The 17,354-nt window shown below is 47.0% G+C and overlaps 1 protein-coding gene across 1 annotated transcript in view; it reads right to left on the bottom strand.

Moving 5' to 3' along the window:
* The window catches only part of LOC135239260 (uncharacterized), a 55,115-nt gene that overhangs the window by 32,987 nt on the left and 4,774 nt on the right, over positions 1-17,354 (bottom strand). Inside the window, exons 2-3 of the mRNA XM_064307803.1 lie at positions 2,903-2,990; positions 2,409-2,606 (exon numbers count right to left, since the gene is read on the bottom strand). Of these exons, the coding sequence (XP_064163873.1) occupies positions 2,409-2,606; positions 2,903-2,963 (259 nt within the window). The 5' untranslated portion in view covers positions 2,964-2,990. The remainder of the gene's footprint in view (positions 1-2,408; positions 2,607-2,902; positions 2,991-17,354) is intronic.

The raw sequence follows: 17,354 nt of genomic DNA, 5'->3' as shown, positions 1-17,354 counted from the left end.
CAGCGATACCCTAAACCCAGGGAGAGTTTTACAGAAGCTCAGAGAGCTGTGAAACAGGTTCCATTTTGGGGAACTCCTTCATGCCAGGGTTCAGAGTTTAGGCATTATCAGGGTGAGGTTAGCCTGAGGAAATAACAAGGCTATGGTCAATTCCCAGTGAGGCTGCAAAGAAGCTAAGATTGGGTCACAATGAGGTGGTGAGCTGGTAAGATTGGGTCACAGTGAGGTGGTGAGGAGGTAAGGTTGGGTCACAGTGAGGTGGTGAGCTGGTAAGGTTGGGTCACAGTGAGGAGGTGAGGAGGTAATGTTGGGTCACAGTGAGGTGGTGAGGAGGTAAGGTTGGGTCACAGTGAGGAGGTAAGTTTGGGTCACAGTGAGGTGGTGAGGAGGTAATGTTGGGTCACAGTGAGGTGGTGAGCTGGTAAGGTTGGGTCACAGTGAGGAGGTGAGGAGGTAATGTTGGGTCACAGTGAGGTGGTGAGCTGGTAAGGTTGGGTCACAGTGAGGAGGTGAGGAGGTAAGGTTGGGTCACAGTGAGGTGGTGAGGAGGTAAGGTTGGGTCACAGTGAGGTGGTGAGGAGGTAATGTTGGGTCACAGTGAGGTGGTGAGGAGGTAAGGTTGGGTCACAGTGAGGTGGTGAGGAGGTAAGGCTGGGACACAGTGAGGTGGTGAGGAGGTAATGTTGGGACACAGTGAGGTGGTGAAGAGGTAAAATTAGGCTATGGCCATGGTGGTGGTGAGGATTAGGTGATGGTGAACTACAGTGCAATACTACAGCTACAACGTTGGTCAGAATCAGAGACTCAGCGCTATACGCACTACCTCAGAGGAAGGGCCACTTCAGCCCTCTTGCTCCAGACAATGCAAATTAAACTGCTCCACAGTTCAGAGATAGTGAGTTTATTCAGGGATATAACATCACCATAGTTTACAGTGATAGTGTGTTTGACATGGTGAGCAAACAAAGTGAAAAGGGGCCAAACAACTCCTTCCTATTCAGTATCCTCCCAAAAGGCTTCAGGACTCAAAAGTTCTCAATTCAACAATCTTTCGATTCCCACTATGTCAAAACCCTATGCAAATGCACATTCCCATGAACCCAAGATGCCCACGAACCCAAGATGCCCATAAACCCAAGATGCCCACGAACCCAAGATGCCACCACATCTCCACACACTATCGCGCACGTTGGTCGTAGCCAGTCGTGTGTAAAATGTGATGGTGGCGCCATGTTGTCATGTCCTGGATGTGCCACCAGGAGAGCCAACGGCGCGATACAGCACAAAACCAGCATTTTGCCACCCAACCACCATTCTGAGAGTGTCCAAAAGTAACGATTAGTATCCTGCATTGTTGACTGGGTCCAGGTGAGGATTTCAGCAGAACACAGGAAGTGAGGAGTCTGCATGAAGCTGAACAGTGGAGAGTCCCTAACTTCCCCACCTGACGTGTACCGGTCCCGGAGGAGTGATCATTCACATGGGTCATGATTATAAAAAAAATGTGTGTGTGTGTGTGTGAGTGTGTGTGTGTGTGTGTGTGTGCATGCGTGTGTATGCATGTGTGAGTGAGTGCGTGTGAGTGCGTGTGTGTGCATGTGTGAGTGTGCATGTGTGAGTGTGTGTGTGTGTGTGTGTGTGCATGTGTGAGTGCGTGTGTGTGTGTGTGTGTGTGTGTGTGTAAGCATGTGTGAGCGTGTGTGAGTGCGTGTGCATGTGTGTGTGTGTGTGTGAGTGAGTGTGTGTGTAGGTGTGTGTGTGGGGAGTGTGTGTGCTTTGGTGTGTGTGTGTGTGTAAGCATGTGTGAGTGTGTATGAGCGCATGTGCATGTGTGTGTGTGTGAGTGAGTGTGTGTGTAGGTGTGTGTGTGGGGAGTGTGTGTGCTTTGGTGTGTGTGTGTGTTCTAAGCATGTGTGAGTGTGTATGAGTGCGTGTGCATGTGTGAGTGAGTGTGTGTGTAGGTGTGTGTGTGGGGAGTGTGTGTGCTTTGGTGTGTGTGTGTGTGTGTGTGTAAGCATGTGTGAGTGTGTATGAGCGCATGTGCATGTGTGTGTGTGTGAGTGTGTGTGTGTAGGTGTGTGTGTGGGGAGTGTGTGTGCTTTGGTGTGTGTGTGTGTGTGTGTGTAAGCATGTGTGAGTGTGTATGAGCGCATGTGCATGTGTGTGTGTGTGAGTGTGTGTGTGTAGGTGTGTGTGTGGGGAGTGTGTGTGCTTTGGTGTGTGTGTGTGTGTGTGTGTGTGAGTGTGTGTGTAGGTGTGTGTGGGGAGTGTGTGTGCTTTGGTGTGTGTGTGTGTGTGCTTTGGTGTGTGTGTGTGTGCATAGGGCATGAGTAAAATTTACATAATCATTCCTAATAATGACATCCCGGGGGCTTTAGTGTGAGGTCCGGATCGTGGTGTGGACTCACCCTCAAAACTCGGATGCACGCGGGGGGCGTATGGGCCGAACTTGATCAGGACCGGGACATCGAAGTCTCGCCGCACCCACTCCACCACATGCAGGGGGAAGAGCGGTGGGGGCGTGGCATCCGAGGCCAGCCTGCAGCCCAATTCTGCCACTCCTCCCACCTTAGCATGGACAACTGACTCCTCCCCTCGGGCCAGACCTGGGGGGGTGGGGGATATACACATTTGAAAAATTCTGTTAGCCTGGAGCACGAGTTCTGTTTACTGTTAGCAGCATAACTCTGACTCTGCACTGCAAATGTTCCATCTCAATGATTCATATATTCATATGGTCAGAAGAGCTAAGCTAATATGCTGAATTAACTATAAACAATGTTAGTCAACACAACAGTGTTAAATGGCTGTGTTAGCTTGTCCTGCCTCACATGACCGCTGATAAAGCAAAGTGCTGCATGCACTTCTTCACCCAGGAATGAAATTAGGCGGGGTTACTCACGGAGCAGGCCGACGGCGCACGCCACACAGACGGACAGGAACGGAAGCCTCGCAGACGCCATGGCAACAGCTCACGCGCATGTCCCAACCTGCAGACACAAGCGCGGCCCCCGTCAGCCCCTCCGCCAAACGGCACGCACCTGGCAGACTCGGCCAAGCAGGGTCACTGGGTACGGGGGAATCACATTTACAAACTGCGCTGGATCGAGGACAAGCAGTCCAGGTTCAAGTGCCTCCCTCAGGGTACAGAGACACACCCCAGCTCCGCTCAGTTAAAGTGAACCCATTTCCTCCACAGTGAGGCTTTCAGTGGGGGGGGGGGGGCGGGGCTAACTTGTCAGATGGTCATCACTGTTCTCTCAGGCCAGCCTCCACTTACTCCTCCCTTTGTGACATCATAATAAGGGAAACCATCACGTTTCAGGCAGGTCAGAAGCATGCTGGGTACTAGAATTGGGCAGGGGGAGGTCTAACAGAAGGTCGTGGGGGAGGGACAGATGGGCATCTGTGCTTCAAACATCTGGTCGCTTTAACACCACGCCCTTAAACCTATATGTCCCACTCAACAGCCCAATTCAGTTAGCAAATCTAATCACATAAGAGCTCCTGAGTCAAAATGCAACTGTGGACCAAGGGATGGAGTAATCAGACCCCATCATATTTTTGCATTTATTTTTCATATCATATTTTTATTCAGTCCTTCACTGAAAAAAAAAAGTTTAATTGGATTACCCTTAAAATTTTATTTCATTTTGTTACACCTGTATATTTTAGGCTCAGCCGAAAATTTGAACGAACCTAAAAATTCAATATAGGTTTAACAAACTTTATTCAGTTTAGTTTTACAGGGACAGTGCACACTGATAAACGTTTCAGTAAATGTGCCCGTATAGCCAAACATGAAAGCATGAGTCAAGCTGTAGAGATGTTTACAGAGCATGGGCACACATTTGGTTGTCTTCTACCAACAATTTCAGGTAAGCTAGGTGAGCGATATGTGTTGCAGTTTTTTATGTGTGCAGGAAGTGTGTTCCCAGAGTGAGCTTCCCTCACTGAAGAAGATGACTGTCCAATAGCAGTCCTCCTCTTAGGAATTATACAATCCCCGACAACTGTTTAAATTCAATCTTCGGTTTATCCAATGAAACATTCTTTTTTTTCAGTGCATAGTGGCAGGACTTTCAGGACACATTTGCATTTCAAAACCTTGTGTCTTCTTTAGCAGGATGGTCCCAAAAGTAACTCGATCTGGATGAACTGTATCAGTGCCAGCTGACATTTAATACGCGTCTTTGTGTCCATCACCTGCCATCTGGCAACCACTGACAGCCAAGCACTCTGCACATGACATCACAGGTGGAAGATACCAACTACTTGTTGGGGGTGACAGCCTGTACCATTATGGAACCAGACGCTGCCATGCCTCCCTGTCCTTCTATTGGCCAGGTAACTGAAGCAGTGAGAAACAGATCTTATCTATAAGCTGCTTCACGGTTACAGAGGTTTATGGGATGTTAGGCAGCAAGCCCTGCAGATGAGAGGCCACCTTTGCCTCATGTGTACATAAACACTTTATATAATCCTGCCCAAATGTTTACATGTAGTATGTATTCCTGAAGCGTTCATAAAGCACATATACCACCTTTATTAGCAGGATTTAATATCTTTATAAAGGACGGATATAAAAAAGCAGCACTTTTCTTCAAACGTGTCTTAGAGCAGGAGTAAGTCTCTGAGTAAAATGGCTGCATAACATGCTTCTGAATGATTCAGAGCCATGCATGCACTGTGATAGAGTTACGCACTCTGTGCAAAGTGTAACCCAAACGTGTTTAATAGCTGTGCACATATTAGTGAGGTGCAGTGCTCACGTTTAGCCGTGACTCACCAGGTACGCACAGTGGCAGGACTCTCCCGCACAGCGAATTCTCAGGTGGCCGCTTCCATCAAATTTTGGGGTGCCACAAAATTCTGACCGGTGTCAGCACAAAAAAACATTATAAATACTAACGCTGCATTCAGTGGGTTTCTATCATTAGTAACGGCAATGGCAGCTTCACTCCAATGTGGTGCTGTATGATCATCAGTGCAATGGCGCTATCAAAGAATGAAAAGCTACAGCACGATATGCATGGAGGACAGGATCAGACATTGAGTTCGCTGCGTTCAGAGAGGTAGCCTAAATCCTGGTTACCTTTGGACCCAAGCACATCCAATATTTTCAAAAGAGTTTCCTAAATGACACCCTATCAGATTAATGTTGTCAACCTTGCAGATATGGCCCGTAGAATAACCTATTTCTTTAGAAAGCGAGCTTGTGAGGAGGAGCAGGTGTATAGTCATCATCTGATCATTACTGACTGTTAAAAAGTATAATTGAAGATGAAGTAAATTTGATCACATGATTATGATTATAGAATCACCTCTGCCTCATTTTGGGCAAGAAAGTCCTGGAGCGGTTGTTTTTAACAAATTAACAAATGTCCACTGTGTGGCGTGTGCCATCTGGAAAAAGTGACACAGTGGAGAATTCCCTTCCAGGGTGTGCCATTGTGCTCTGTTGCTTTTCCACATCGGGCTTTACAGAACAGCACAGAACAGATCAGTGGCAATTAGGTATCTCTGAGAGGACCTGTATCATACCCTCTTTCCTACCCTCTCTATCCCTTTCTCCTTCATTTCCCTCCATGAATGCTTCTCCTGTCTCTCCCTCACTCTACTCTCTCTTCTGTGTCTAATTTCCCCTCAAACTCCCTCTGTTAAATTCAGTTTAGTTCAATTTTGTGTTCTTTATTGCCATGAACTTAATTTAGCAAACACTCAAAATATAACAGAGAGATATAATACATGGCGAAACTGTAATTAGGAAAGTGAAAGACAACTCTGAAAATATATTGAATGGATTGTTTTTATCTGCTGATCTAATCTTTTATTTGCTATGTGTCAGCATTGGGCATTCACTCACAAGCCTTCGTTCAGTGGCATTTTATTACTCTCTTTGTGTCCCTCCCTTCATCTCTCTTCCTTTTTCTCACTCTCTTCACACTACTTCCTCATTGCACTGCTACGTCCAGGTGCACTGTCTCACACTGCTTCTCTAGAACTTTCACATATTTATTCTAGAGATGTCTTTCACACTCAGGGTCAAGGTTAAACGCAACAGCGAGCGCCATCCAAAGGCGATGGGGCAACGGCTTGCGTCGCCCAGTTTAACAGCCCCTTCCCTTTGTGACATCATAATGAGTGCCATCATCAGGCAGTGACAGAGAGAGGGGCATCGTTAGACACGAATAGACATCTGTGAGTTTCAGCCACCTAATCACTTTAACACTCTGACCCGCGTGTCCCAATCAACAGCCCAATTCAATTAATGGCTAAATCAAACCTAATTAACTAAGAAGGAACAAAAAGAAGAAGAAGAAGAAAAACAGGTGACACAGCGTGCTCCCGGGAGCGGAAAAACATCCCGGCTGTGCCTGGAGCAGCTGAGCCCACAGCACCGGCGCGTACGTCTCAGCCGGGGAAAGAGAGCAAGAGCAGCTACCCGCAGAGGAGTGAGCAGCATTGAGCAGCTGAAGGGTGAAGTTCAGCAGCATATTACAGATCAGTGATCAGGGGAAACGAGGGGGGCTGGGAGGAAGGGATGGCAGGACAGTAAAATGCTGGTAAATGAACATCACAGAGCCACTCAGACGAAGTCTCTACTGCTGACACAACCAAAACGGTGGCAGGAACCTGAACGGGCTCAGGTGGTTAACCCTCCAGTCTACCTTTACTATCAACAGTGTTGTGCATGAACGCGCTAAAAGAGCGGCGTTCATTGAACGTGCTCATATTTCTGGTGAACGGTGAACTGGACGTATCCTTTTGCAGCTAATGAACGTGAACGTGAGCGTCGTTAACTCTCGCGAGAGTTAACTACGCTCTCGCGATAGTTAACGACGCTCACGCACTGCTTACCATAGACATATATACATTTGTTCATAAAAGTCTTTCAAATATTCATATGAACGGGCTTTAGCAGTACTTGTTGCTGCGTTGCTAAAATTACATCTGGTTGCAGTAAATCCTCGTCGGGTGCCGTAAGCAGCATAGACATAGGCAACCTTTCTCATAGAAAACGTAGTTCGTCCACATTTCACTTCACAGCAGTGGTGATAAAACTAGCAAGAAGTAAGTGCTAGTGTGTTGTTAGCCTTTACTGATCCCTGTATGAGGTTTATATGATATAGCTAGCATAAGCCAATAGCACTAACCCATAAAATTTGCTTTTTAACGGTACTTGGTCAGTCGAGCGATAAAAATGAAAGCATTCGATTACGGGCAACGGCACCGGAAATTTCTGTTGCACCTTCAATAAACGGCAAAAGTCCCACTATAGGATTGATCATAGCACATCTTTCAGCTAGCGACTGTAATGAAGCCAGTGGTGGAGCCTGTACCAGCTCGCTTGGAAGCATATGAATCTATTTTATGTTTTTGAACTTCTGCATAATTTGGTTCATGCAGGCTAAATAAAATTTCCATTGCATCTACAGTATACCTTTACAGCACCTCTTTTTTCACTTTCTGCATAGTATGATGTATTGTTTAAGTGGTACAACATATACTCACATTGTTTTTTCTTGGCTTTTAAAAGTAATCTTGATTCTATAGTAGTATACAGTAATTAATTTAGTTTGGGAAGTGGGCAGTGGCAATGATTGGGGGCTTGGGGTGGATGGGTAGGAGGAGGTTCTACTGAAAAAGAATAGAATAGAATTTAAAAAACGGAAGAAATGAACATGAACTAGTTCATTTTTGGGACTGTGAACTTAGTTCAAAACTCAAAATTGTGAACTATGAACGTGAACTAGTTCATTTTAATCTGTGTGGACTGAACTTTGAGCTTGCTCTTGTGAAGTGTGAACTTGCACAACACTGACTATCAAACCATGGCTCAGAGCAGTCTCAGCTACACGAAAGAACCATCAATCATACAACCGTATTATACGCCTGGGAACTGCAATGCAACACCCAAAAGTAAACATAATAAGTGAAATTCTTATATTTCATTACACACAGCCAACACCCAATGCATCACAAGACTTCTTCTGTCACGTCAAGGTCTTCGCATAAGAAAACAATAAAAACAAGATCATGCACCACACAAAATATATTTAGATCTTTATGTCAGACAAAATCCAAAACAAAACTTTGCTTTACATCAGTCAACAATCAATAAATATTACATTCTGTACAGTCATAACATGGCCCTCCAGGACCAGGGTTGAGTGGCCTACTGACACTGTGGCCCTCCAGGACCAGGGTTTGAGTGGCCTACTGACACTGTGGCCCTCCAGGACCAGGGTTTGAGTGGCCCAACAGAGACTGTGGCCCTCCAGGACCAGGGTTTGAGTGGCCCAACAGAGACTGTGGCCCTCCAGGACCAGGGTTTGAGTGTCCCAACAGAGACTGTGGCCCTCCAGGACCAGGGTTTGAGTGGCCCAACAGAGACTGTGGCCCTCCAGGACCAAGGTTGAGTGGCTTACAGAGACTGTGGCCCTCCAGGACCCGAGTTTGAGTGGCCCAACAGAGACTGTGGCCCTCCAGGACCAAGGTTGAGTGGCTTACAGAGACTGTGGCCCTCCAGGACCCGAGTTTGAGTGGCCCAACAGAGACTGTGGCCCTCCAGGACCAAGGTTGATTGACCCTACAGGTACTGTGGCCCTCCAGGACAAGGGTTGAGTGGTTTACAGGCACTGTGGCCCTCCAGGACCAGGGTTGAGTAGCCTACAGGCACTGTGGCCCTCCAGGACCAGGGCTGAGTGGCCTACAGGCACTGTGGCCCTCTAGGACCAGGGTGGAGTAGCCTACAGGCACTGTGGCCCTCCAAGACCAGGGTTGAGTGGCCCTACAGGCACTGTGGCCCTCTAGGACCAGGGTGGAGTAGCCTACAGGCACTGAGGACCCCAGGACCAGGGTTGGGCAGCCTACAGGCACTGTGGCCCTCCAGGACCAGGGTTGAGTAGCCTACAGGCACTGTGGCCCTCCAGGACCAGGGCTGAGTAGCCTACAGGCACTGTGGCCCTCCAGGACCAGGGTTTGAGTGGCCCAACAGAGACTGTGGCCCTCCAGGACCAGGGTTTGAGTGGCCAACAGAGACTGTGGCCCTCCAGGACCAGGGTTGAGTGTGCCAACAGAGACTGTGGCCCTCCAGGACCAGGGTTTGAGTGGCCCAACAGAGACTGTGGCCCTCCAGGACCAAGGTTGAGTGGCTTACAGAGACTGTGGCTAGGACCCGAGGTTGAGTGGCCAACAGAGGACCTGTGGCCCTCCAGGACCAAGGTTGAGTGGCTTACAGAGACTGTGGCCCTCCAGGACCCGAGTTTGAGTGGCCCAACAGAGACTGTGGCCCTCCAGGACCAAGGTTGATTGACCCTACAGGTACTGTGGCCCTCCAGGACAAGGGTTGAGTGGTTTACAGGCACTGTGGCCCTCCAGGACCAGGGTTGAGTAGCCTACAGGCACTGTGGCCCTCCAGGACCAGGGCTGAGTGGCCTACAGGCACTGTGGCCCTCTAGGACCAGGGTGGAGTAGCCTACAGGCACTGTGGCCCTCCAAGACCAGGGTTGAGTGGCCCTACAGGCACTGTGGCCCTCTAGGACCAGGGTGGAGTAGCCTACAGGCACTGAGGACCCCCAGGACCAGGGTTGGGCAGCCTACAGGCACTGTGGCCCTCCAGGACCAGGGTTGAGTAGCCTACAGGCACTGTGGCCCTCCAGGACCAGGGCTGAGTAGCCTACAGGCACTGTGGCCCTCCAGGACCAGGGTGGAGTAGCCTACAGGCACTGTGGCCCTCCAGGACCAGGGTTGAGTAGCCTACAGGCACTGTGGCCCTCCAGGACCAGGGCTGAGTGGCCTACAGGCACTGTGGCCCTCTAGGACCAGGGTGGAGTAGCCTACAGGCACTGTGGCCCTCCAGGACCAGGGTTGAGTGGCCCTACAGGCACTGTGGCCCTCTAGGACCAGGGTGGAGTAGCCTACAGGCACTGAGGACCCCCAGGACCAGGGTTGGGTAGCCTACAGGCACTGTGGCCCTCCAGGACCAGGGTTGAGTAGCCTACAGGCACTGTGGCCCTCCAGGACCAGGGCTGAGTAGCCTACAGGCACTGTGGCCCTCCAGGACCAGGGTGGAGTAGCCTACAGGCACTGTGGCCCTCCAGGACCAGGGTTGAGTGGCCCTACAGGCACTGTGGCCCTCTAGGACCAGGGTGGAGTAGCCTACAGGCACTGAGAACCCCCAGGACCAGGGTTGGGTAGCCTACAGGCACTGTGGCCCTCCAGGACCAGGGCTGAGTAGCCTACAGGCACTGTGGCCCTCCAGGACCAGGGTGGAGTAGCCTACAGGCACTGTGGCCCTCCAGGACCAGGGTTGAGTGGTCCAGTAAGTGCCTGCACTGAGTAGCTTTGCAGGTGAGGGCCCTACAGGACCAAGGCCCGGAAACAGTCACCGGTGTTAAGCGTGAGTGTAGAGCGCTGCGTAGAAGCCAGGCTGCACTAAGCAACATCACGCCTCCTGGCAACCGCCAATCCCCTTCCTCCTTAAGAAACGCACAGCTGATCCCCAGGGGAGGAGCACCAAACTCACAGGAAACACCCATGGGAGGGGAGAAGAGCTGTGAAGACAAACACCACTGCAGCATGGCCGCCGGTCTGAGGGCTCACGGCCAGCGACACACACAGCTGTGCCCGGAGAAGACATCCACGCCACACATCAGACCCAGAACACTGTGTTACTCCTCTGAACAGTCTGTATTATTATGCAATCGGCTGGGGACCACAGAGCAGCAGCGCCTCTCGGTCACATTTGTTTGCGTAAACAGCGAGCTTTCCCTGAGCGCTGCCGCTGGCCTCCACCGCAGCATCGGGCGCTCAGTACATTCACCCTCACAGATCACATACAGTCTGTGTGAGGCTGTTTCTGTCCGTCTGAACACTAACCACAATCAGCACCACACCTGTGCAACAACTTCAGTAATCTACTTGTATACAGCCACTGATCCACCAGTCAGTTACCTGCAGTCTATATTTTACTTAGCATTCTTTAAAAAACTTTTCTCATCTGTCTACACATGCACGCACATGAGCGTGCGCACGCATGCACGCACACACACAGACACACACACATACCACCTCTATGGCAATGTCTATGTAACAAGCATGAACATGCATGGAGGTAAGGTACAACCTTTAACCTTTGACTTTTCTTGGCTGGAAGGGGACAGCATGAGCCACAAAACTGGCAGAAGAGCTCAATGGTTCATTTCTCATGGTCTTTGTGTGCTCTCAGTAAAGGGTTTGACTCAGGAAAGGGTAGAGACATCTCATGCACACAAAAATTCAAAATGGGGCGAGAAACTCTGACCTCTAACCTTTGACCCAATCATCTACAAACCGCATAGCCTGAAACCTAAAGGTCAGATTTCTCTAACCTTCTGTAAGATTAATGTCTCACAGGTGGAGCAAGGAGTGAGTCATGCACTACCTCTGGAAAAGAGCCCTACGCTGTGTGGAAGCTGGCCGCAGATATTTGCAAGAATTTGTTTTTTCTTTACACTGCAGGAATACGTGCTGCTGGTCTCCAGGAATCAAGGCCGTGGTGAACTAATAGTGAAAAGGGGGTCAAATTTATAGTGAAGCAGAGCATAAACTGAGAGAGAGAGAGTGAGAGAGGGGAGAGAGTGAGAGAGTGAGAGAGTGAGAGAGAGTGGGAGAGAGTGAGAGAGGGAGAGAGAGGGAGAGAGAGAGAGAGACAGAGTGAGAGAGAGAGAGAGAGACATATTTATGAGGTCACAGTCCATTAGTCTGCTCTCTTTAAACTCAGCTATCTCCACCTGCATTGTGGCAGGCTTTCTCGGGCTGAGCGTGGGGGTCACACCGGAAAGGGACAGTGAGGAAATTTTCCAGGCGAGGTTCATTGCCCTGAATCATAATGGTGCCATTGCTATAAATATCTATGTTACATTTTGTATAATCATATTTAATAATTCCGTCATCATTCTCAATGTATAGCTGTCTCCCTTTAGAAATGCCTCTCATTTTAAGTTGGGTAAAAGTTGTTCAGAGGGCTGTGTGCCAGGCACTGGGATAGTCAGTGTAAAAGAACAGGTTTGTTTTAGTCATCTTATCCGCTTTACTGCAGCAGTCTGCAGTTAGGGTTTCTGGTGACTCTCTCAGTACTTTCTCCTTATGATGTTTCCTGGTCTTAGCATTGGTGACATTGCCCGGGTATCTGCTCATCGTGCAGGTCAGTCCTCTACCTTCCTGCCCTGTCAAACCATAACATTCCATTGTGGAACTCTGAGCTTCAACTGCCAAAATGGCAACTGTCATAATTTAACTGTCTAATAGAATGGCTATTACCCCAGTATAGTGAGGTAACCAGCGGGACAGGAAACAGCGGCAGGACTCGCTGTACTGCCACCTACGCAGTCTGATCCAGTCACAGCCTTATCTAATTCAAATGGCCAATCAGGCAGCCTCAAACCACGCGTCAGCCATGTTGGCTCCAAACACACATTCATCACAGACAGTGCACATTTCTCACTAATGATATCTGACCTAAATCACAATGACCACAATAAAACAGTTAGTGAGGCAGGGTAAAATGCCGGGGAAAATATATTTGAAAACCAGGGCGCTTGAGAGTGTAAGTAAATATCTCCATACTCTGGGGACTGCCTCTTCTCCCAAAGCATGGCGTCAGCGCCAGCACAATCAGGAAGCCAGGAGCGTGTCACGGCAGCCTGCACTTGCAGGAGTAGTACTCGGGTGCTCTTCTTACGGCAAGGCTTGTTTACCGGTGTAATTCCACCCCCTGAGAGGGACTTAAGCAAGGAGGATTGGTCAATTATACCTGCCTCTAGGTCTCTGAAGGCTTTCTTCATAGGGAGGCATCTGATTGGCTGTTTTAAGGAGCTATTAGGTCGCACACCTTTGGGTGGAGATGCGATCTTGTGGATCCTGCAGCCACAGAGCAGTTTTGAGAGAGTTTGAGCAGCTGTGAGAGAGTTTGTACATGCTACAGAGCAGCTGTGAGAGAGTTTGTACATGCTACAGAGCAGCTGTAAGAGAGTTTGTACATGCTACAGAGCAGCTGTGAGAGAGTGTACATGTGACAGCTGTAAGAGTGTACATGCTACGAGCAGCTGAGAGGTTTGTACATGCTACAGAGCAGCTGTGAGAGAGTTTGTACACGCTACAGAGCAGCTGTGAGAGAGTTTGTACATGCTACAGAGCAGCTGTGAGAGAGTTTGTACATGCTACAGAGCAGCTGTGAGAGAGTTTGTACATGCTACAGAGCAGCTGTGTGAGAGTTTGTACATGCTACAGAGCAGCTGTGAGAGAGTTTGTACACGCAACGCAAACTGGACTGAATATAAAATGCTTTGTATTTGACAAAAAATATGGCCTTCCAAAGAAAGGCTAAGTCTCAGGAAAACAGACAAAAACTTTAGGAAGCACTGACCAACAGCATACACTAAGTCATGATTACCTTGAACTAAAAATCAATGCATCAGGGAGCGTTGGTCTAGCAGTCAATGCATTAAAAGAAAAAGCCTGTGTATCTTTTCATGCAATCAAAAAAGATTCCAGAAAATAAATTTTCCCATTTGAAATTTGACAAAAATATACGAAAGGTGTTATCTAGCCAATTGTGCTATATGAAAGTGAAATAGGGGGTCAACTCAGTCAGCAAGACTACAGTAGATAGGAAAAACATCAATCTGAAATTCTGCATGCAGAATTTTGTATAAAATATATATATACATATATACACACACACAGTGAGCACCATAATTTATTGGACAGCAACACATTTTTTGTTATTTTGGTTCTGTACTCTAGCACTTTGAGTTTGAAAGGATACAATGACAATGAGGTTGAAGTGCAGACTGTCAGCTTTAATTTGAGGGTATTTTCATACATGTCGGATGAACCGTTTAGAAATTATAGAACCTTTTGTACATAGTCCCCCCCCCCATTTTCGGGCATCAAAAAATATTGGACAGTTTAACATAATGTAGAATAAAGTACTCATTTTTAATATTTGGTCGCATATCCTTTGCATGCAATGACTGCTTGAAGTCTGTGACGCATAGACATCACCAGACGCTGGGTATCTTCCCTGGTGATACTCTGCCAGGCCTGTACTGCAGCCATCTTCAGTTCCTGCTTGTTTTGGGAACTTTTTGCCTTCAGTCTCCTCTTCAGCATGTAAAATGCATGTTCACTTGGATTCAGATCCGGTTATTGACTCGGCCAGTCAAGGATTTTTCACTTTTTGGCCGTCAAAATCCCCTTCGTTGCTCTAGCAGTATGTTTCGGGTCATTGTCTTGTTGCATGATGAAGTGCCGTCCAATGAGTTTGGAGGCATTTGGTTTTATCTGAGCAGATAAAATATTTCTGTAGACTTCAGAATTCATTGTTCTATTTCTGTCTGCAGTCACATCATCAGGGAAGACAAGTGAACCCATTCCACTGGCAGCCATACAGGCCCAAGCCATAACATCCTCTCCACCATGTTTCACGGATGAGGTGGTATGCTTTGGATCAGGGGCATTTCCTTATTTTCTCCATGCTTTCCTCTTTCCATCACTCTGGTACATGTTAATCTTTGTCTCATCTGCCCCAAAGACTTTGTTCCAGAACTCTCTTTAGGTGCTTTTTAGCAAACTGTAATCTCACCTTGCTGTTCTTCAGGCTTATCAGTGGTTTGCATCTTGTAGTGTACCCTCTGTAGTCCTGCTGGTGTAGTCTTCTATGTATGGTAGACTTTGACACATCTTACACATGCATCCAGGAGAGTGTTTTTGATCTGTTGGGCTGTTGTCAGGGGGGTTTTCTTCACCATAGAGAGTATTCGCCGGTCATCCACTACAGTGGTCTTCCTCAGTCTACCGGGTCTTTTGACATAAATTAATTCACCAGTTGTTTTTTCTTGTTAATGATGAACCAAACTGTTGACTTGGGCATGCCCAGGGTTTTTGCAATGTTCCTGATTGATTGATTTTCATTTCTGAGCCTTATGACGGCCAGCTTAATTTGCATCAACACTGCTGTCTTCCTCATGTTGTCACACCCCAACAACAATCTCCAAAGGCAATTGCAAAGTCTAGAATCAAGACTAGACATCAACAGCTCTCTTCTGCATTCACTTACGACACAAATGAATACACCTGCCTAACGAAACACATCTGTGAAGCCAATTCAACAAATACTTGTAGTACCTTAAAATGGGGGGGACCATGTACAAAAGGTGCTGTCATTTCTAAACGGTTCATCCGACATGGATGAAAATACCCTCAAATTAAAGCTGACAGTCTGCACTTCAACCTCATTGTCATTGTATACTTTCACTGTCATATATATATACACTCACCGGCCACTACATTAGGTACACCGGTTCAACTGCTCGTTAATATATCTAATAAAAATATATAATCATCCAATCATGTGGCAGCAACTCAATGCATTTAGGCATGTAGACATGGTCAAGATGATCTGCTGAAGTTCAAACCAAGAATGGGGAAGAATGGTGATTTAAGTGACTTTGAACGTGGCATGGTTGTTGGTGCCAGACGGTTTTGTTTGAGTATTTCAGAAACTGCTGATCTACTGGGATTTTTTAATGCACAACCATCTCTAGGGTTTACAGAGAATGGTCCAAAAAAGAGAAAATATCCAGTGAGCGCCAGTTCTCTGGGCGAAAATGCTTGTTGATGGCAGAGGTCAGAGGAGAATGGCCAGACTGGTTCGAGCTGATAGAAAGGCAACAGTAACTCAAATAACCATTCGTTATAGCCGAGGTATGCAGAAGAGCATCTCTGAACGTACAACACGTCAAACCCTGAAGCAGATGGACTACAGCAGCAGAAGACCACACCGGGTGCCACTCCTGTCACCTAATGAAGTGGCCGGTGAGTGTATATCCCACAGGTACAAACGAACACTCCAAATAATGAATACAGGGCTGAATTAGACACGTTCTTATTCAAAACCACATGGGAACACCCAACATGTGAAGAGTACACGTGAAGTATAAAAATCATCCCATTTATAAGATTAGAGTGGAAAAAGGTAACTTACGCTATTCCCAATCAAGTGTGCTGTTTTCACATGTGACAATTGTAATTCCCAACTAAAAAAGTCACTCACATATGGAAATGTAGTATTTCAAGTAATTTCATGCCACATGTTTTGTTTTCACATTGTGTACATTTTCATGAATAAAGCCAATCACGTGACAAATGTCCAGTTCAGATATGACTTTTTTTCACATATGAATATTTTAAATCACACATGAAAAAGTGAAATTCACGTGACATTGTAATTTTCACATGTGAAAAGGCAAATTTCAAGTGTTATTTTGTCATAAGGTAGAGAAGGGCACTACATTTTATTGAGGATCTAAAACCTAGCCCAGAAAACTCAATACAATATACAATATAAGGCCCTAAAAATGCAGTCAGCTGGGTCTGAACCTCTCACAAACTGAGAGAAATACACTGATATCATAAAACATTTAAGAAAATTTTCCAAATTAATAAACATATTTCCTTCCCTATCCTTCTGGGTAAAGGGTCGACAGCCCCACTCATAGCAGACTATAGCCGCGTTTCCACCGCAGGAACTATACCCCGGAACTAGGAACCTTTTGAGGAACTCAGTGCGTTTCCACCGCAGGAACTAGGGTCTAAATTTAGTTCTGGGGGCTTTGTTTTACCCCCAAAACGTTCCTGCTCGGGGGGTAGTACTTTCCGAAAGTACAGGAACCTTTTGGGTGGAGCTTGCAGCGCTGAACATTTCTGATTGGTCGAGTACTCGTAGCATTTGTGTTGTATTTATTTTCCGCCATTACCCGCCATGTTTGAAAATATGCAGCGGCAAACCAATTTATTTTCATAATAACTTCAAATCAAACTTGTATGTTATGCGGCGCAGTAGCCTACTTTTGGTTATAGCCTGTCAACGTCTTGGAATTATAACGTGTGCTCTTCTGTTCTTTTCTTGCTTTAGTATTCGTTTTATAAAATGCTAAGCATTCGTGCTGGGACAGCATATTACGTAGGCTACCAAAACATTCAAACGGATTAATTCGGTTGCTGAATATTTTATTCCGGATTTTCTTTGTTAGGCCGTTGTAATTGACTCAAAACGTTTGATACAGTTATGTGAGGTATGCGGTAGTTCTGCATAATTAACATTGGTGATACAGTACAAGCAAACTGGAAATCACCTTCCGCACTTTTTATCCGGGTAAAATAACAGGTTAATTCTAGTAATCTTCCCTTTAGCTTTTTCAGACTGCCGTAATTTCACTCAATTTTACTGCCATTTTTCAATTCCACGAAAAGACCAGGAAGACTATGGACTCATTTATGGTGCATGGTTCGCATCTGGAGGGCAC

The sequence above is a fragment of the Anguilla rostrata genome, chromosome 14, assembly GCF_018555375.3.
Source record: "Anguilla rostrata isolate EN2019 chromosome 14, ASM1855537v3, whole genome shotgun sequence".
NCBI classification, from domain to species: Eukaryota; Metazoa; Chordata; class Actinopteri; order Anguilliformes; family Anguillidae; genus Anguilla; species Anguilla rostrata.
The sequence above is the reverse complement of the archived record's forward strand: the minus strand, read 5'-3'. Positions and strand labels throughout refer to the sequence as shown.